Source organism: Drosophila erecta, unplaced genomic scaffold (genome assembly GCF_003286155.1).
Source record: "Drosophila erecta strain 14021-0224.00,06,07 unplaced genomic scaffold, DereRS2 tig00000055-arrow-pilon, whole genome shotgun sequence".
Classification (NCBI taxonomy): Eukaryota; Metazoa; Arthropoda; class Insecta; order Diptera; family Drosophilidae; genus Drosophila; species Drosophila erecta.
In genome coordinates, this window is record NW_020825200.1 from 17,376,262 (window position 1) to 17,379,592 (window position 3,331).

Below are 3,331 nucleotides of genomic sequence, written 5' to 3' on the forward strand. Positions count from 1 at the left end.
TGACAATATTTAGAACTTTTTTAATACCAAAATAAACTGAAAAAAAATCAACAAATTTTACCTGCTACAGCCCTAAATTTTGCATATTCCTGTGAATGGCAATTGGGCAAGAACAAGAGTGAGGCAGGCAAATCTTGGTAATTTGTGGAAATATGAATTTTTAAATAAAATTAATGGATTTGTAGAAATTCTGACCGTCTTAATCGATTTTAGGACTACAAGTGGCGTGAGTCGCGTCATGCCACTGCTTTAGTACAGGTGGAAAACCTTTAGAACAATATTTTTTGGGGAGGAGACTACAACAAAACACACCCACCGAAGTACCATTATTACTCATCGCCGGAATGTCTGGAAATCCTTTCGACAGCGACGAAGATCAAAGCTCGACCAGTGGAGAGATTCTAGAGGGCTTTCTATGTCCTATTTGCAGGGCGGATCTCAAGTCCATCGATGTGCTCACGGATCATTTTGCTCGCCAGCACGCCGAAGAGGAGGCGGCCCTAAAATCCTTCAAAGATATTTTTACCAAGGCGAAAAAGAAAATCCTAAACCCTTTTGAGGATGAAAAAGGAACATCTGCATCCTCGCCCGCAGGCTCCTCCTCTTCAGTGGCTGCCAAGAATCCCAGTGGCAACGGAGATCGCAATGGACCCAGTAATGCACGCTCCCGTCTTAATGTTTTTAACCACATGTCCAGGCAGCAGGCAGGTGCTGAGTGCTCCCATTTCGATTACTTTCAGTCCATTCGCAATCCTCGCCTGGAGCGATATGCTAGCGAAACGAACAAGTTAATCATTCGTTTGCACCGCCTGCTTAAGGATCTGCCCGCGGATTCAGTGCAGCGGCGTCAGCACGAACAGCAAACGGTTGCCTGGCTGGATGGTAGTTCCGTCAAGTTGTGCCCCAGTTGTGCCAAAAGTTTCCACATCGCCCGAAGACAGCACCACTGCCGTTTGTGTGGAGGCATAATGTGCAATGATTGCTCTAAGTTCCTACCCCTGGAAGATGCTAGTTAGTATACCGGATAATTGATGAAAAAGTTTAACTAATTTTATTTTAATCCCGCAGTGCAGCTGGCCAGTCTTTCCACCACAAGAAGCGAGCCACTCCAGCAGCTGCATCAACACGAGAACGCCATTCGGCTGTGCGAGCACTGCCTTTGGCTGCTGGACACGCGAAGGGATATGCACGAAAGTCGCACTTGTCGCCCTCTCCTTGTTCAGGTCTATGAACAAATTCGTCAGCTACAAAAAGAAGTTACCCCGGATCTGGACATGTATCTAAAGATCATTAATAGCCTGAACGAAGGGGACACCATATTCACGTTGGCGGATGCTGGAGCTCTGCGTGGCAAGATTGGACAAGTGGCAGAGGCCATGGACATGAGGAGCAAGCGCATTCTAGCCATATTTTGTGAACCTGGTAGCCGGGAGGAGGCATTGAAGAAGGCTATTCGGTTGGGCTGCATCCAAGCTATTAAGGAGCGCATGCTATCGCTGCCACCACTGCCAGAGGAGTCGCACATACGCCAGATGCAGGAGCGTAGACGCATGGAAACGGAGCAGCGTATCCTTACCGAGCAGCGCATGGCCATGGAAGCCTACGAGCGGAATAACATGGCAGCTAACCAATCAGGCGTTGGTGTTCCGGGTCCGGAAAGCGGATCCTTTGCCCAAGGAGTATGTAAATGATGATTCTCAGCAAGTCTCTATCTCTAACCTCTTTTCAATTTGCTCCACAGTCTGATCTGCAATCCCTGACCAACTGGTCGGCACCGCAGGCGGCTAGCAAGTCCAGCCTAGACGATCCGCTGATTGAGCAAATAAACATCATCAAGGGCTACATCAAACAGGCTCGTCAGGACATGAATTTTGAGGTGGTGGAAACGCTGGAGCTAAATCTTCGCGAGCTACAGCGAGAGGTGTACGAGCGACAACGCCAGTCCCAAGGCAGCACCGCCGCCTCACCCACAGAGGCCTAAGCAGTATCCTATATAGTTTAATGTATATCCATTCCCTCTATGACAAATTACATGGCTTACGTTACGAATTTGTGGTGTATATTGTGCGAAAAATCGAAGTTTGTGCGAAGTTTCTGTAAGTCACAGATTGTGCGTTTGACGACAACTGAGACTATAAAATGCAATATTCTTTCTTGATTAAGTCTAGGACTTCAGACCAACGGCGGCGATCAGTGCCTTTACCTTGGTGATGTAGGCGCCCTGGGCGTCGGCATTGCTCATTCCCTTGCGGTTGTTCCACGCCTCCCACTTGGCCTTGCCCTTGAAGTCCAGGAAGCCGGGTTTATCTGCATTGGATCTGAATTACCGATGGTGCAACGAAGTGGGAACTATGCCCGAGACCCACCTGTATTGCAATCGCCCACTGTAGCCTGTTTGTACAAGCTGTAGAGCTCCAAAAGGTCGTTGTCCCCGGGCGTGGTGTTCAGGTTCTTCACATCTTCGGCCGCCTGGTTGAATTCCTGTGTAGGTTAGGTTTAGGTAGGTTCAGACTTAAGGATTCGATTACGAATTTTATGTAGATTGCCTAGTTCACCTGCAATTCGGACATTTTTGGTACTATTTCTATCTAGCGGAAGTATTGGAAAAAATTGCACGATTTTATTTGACCGAATCTATCGGCGCCTATCGATATATGGTCTATATTTTTGTGTGACCAACAGTTTTGCAGTTTAAAAACGACAAACTGTTGCGTTTTATGTTGCGGGTCTGGCAGCCTATCCTCGAATTAAACGTAAATATCATACATATTTCCAAGTTTATGTTTATATGGCGAACTTAAATTCATAATCGAGGCAGCAGTTTGGAACATATGTTATAATTGGTTAATAGTTTTCTGCACAAAACAAATGTGTAAGGATCAAACTTATGGATTAATAACGCAATATCCGTCTTAGCAATGTGTCCTGAACATTTTTAAGATATTGATAGATATTTGAAATAAAGCAAGTACATTTATGTTTGAATTTCCTCAATTGAATATCTTTTAGCCCACTGTCCTGCACTCTCGAAATGTGACAACGAAAATGAGAGGTTTATGGCATAGGAAACATGGTTTATTAAGTAACATACGAAGTGATGATGTTCGGCAAGGCAACGTTATGAACATATTGTACTTAACAATTTATATATCCCAGCATCAAACTTGTATATAATGTCTATAAATTAAATCTATAAATTAAATGAAACCCAACACATAGCTCGAAGTCGTAAATACATGAACTTAACTTTTTTCATGTTACTACCCTCGCATAACCGACGCGAGAGAGCGTGAGAGCGAGTTCGATGGCTCTTTCGTTTTGCATTTTGTAT

General features: G+C 45.0%; 2 protein-coding genes across 3 annotated transcripts; one reads left to right on the top strand and one right to left on the bottom strand.

Moving 5' to 3' along the window:
• The first annotated feature begins 62 nt into the window (after positions 1-62).
• On the top strand, positions 63-2,049 carry LOC6542179 (rabenosyn-5). 2 transcript variants are annotated; one of them, XM_026979320.1, is made up of 4 exons: positions 63-137; positions 214-1,011; positions 1,069-1,679; positions 1,742-2,049. In XM_026979320.1, the coding sequence occupies exons 2-4, from the start codon at positions 345-347 to the stop codon at positions 1,979-1,981; spliced, it is 1,518 nt and encodes a 505-aa protein (XP_026835121.1). In that variant the 5' UTR covers positions 63-137; positions 214-344; the 3' UTR covers positions 1,982-2,049. The 2 variants fall into 2 exon arrangements, with proteins under 2 accessions (XP_026835121.1, XP_026835122.1); XM_026979321.1 differs by having other exon boundaries at positions 64-137; positions 186-1,011.
• LOC6541681 (acyl-CoA-binding protein) lies at positions 2,038-2,691 on the bottom strand. Its single transcript, XM_001970212.3, has 3 exons — positions 2,556-2,691; positions 2,367-2,481; positions 2,038-2,307 (listed from the first exon to the last, which is right to left on the bottom strand). The coding sequence occupies exons 1-3, from the start codon at positions 2,568-2,570 to the stop codon at positions 2,165-2,167; spliced, it is 273 nt and encodes a 90-aa protein (XP_001970248.1). The 5' UTR covers positions 2,571-2,691; the 3' UTR covers positions 2,038-2,164.
• Positions 2,692-3,331: the final 640 nt, after the last annotated feature.

Excerpts from the sequence above, each read along its gene's own strand:
- LOC6542179 (XM_026979320.1), top strand. The coding sequence starts at position 345 with ATGTCTGGAAATCCTTTCGACAGCGACGAAGATCAAAGCTCGACCAGT. Across the intron at positions 1,012-1,068 it reads CCTACCCCTGGAAGATGCTA|TGCAGCTGGCCAGTCTTTCC; the intron begins GTTAGTATACCG and ends TTAATCCCGCAG. Across the intron at positions 1,680-1,741 it reads GCGGATCCTTTGCCCAAGGA|TCTGATCTGCAATCCCTGAC; the intron begins GTATGTAAATGA and ends TTTGCTCCACAG.
- LOC6541681 (XM_001970212.3), bottom strand. Across the intron at positions 2,308-2,366 it reads AGTGGGCGATTGCAATACAG|ATAAACCCGGCTTCCTGGAC; the intron begins GTGGGTCTCGGG and ends GATCCAATGCAG.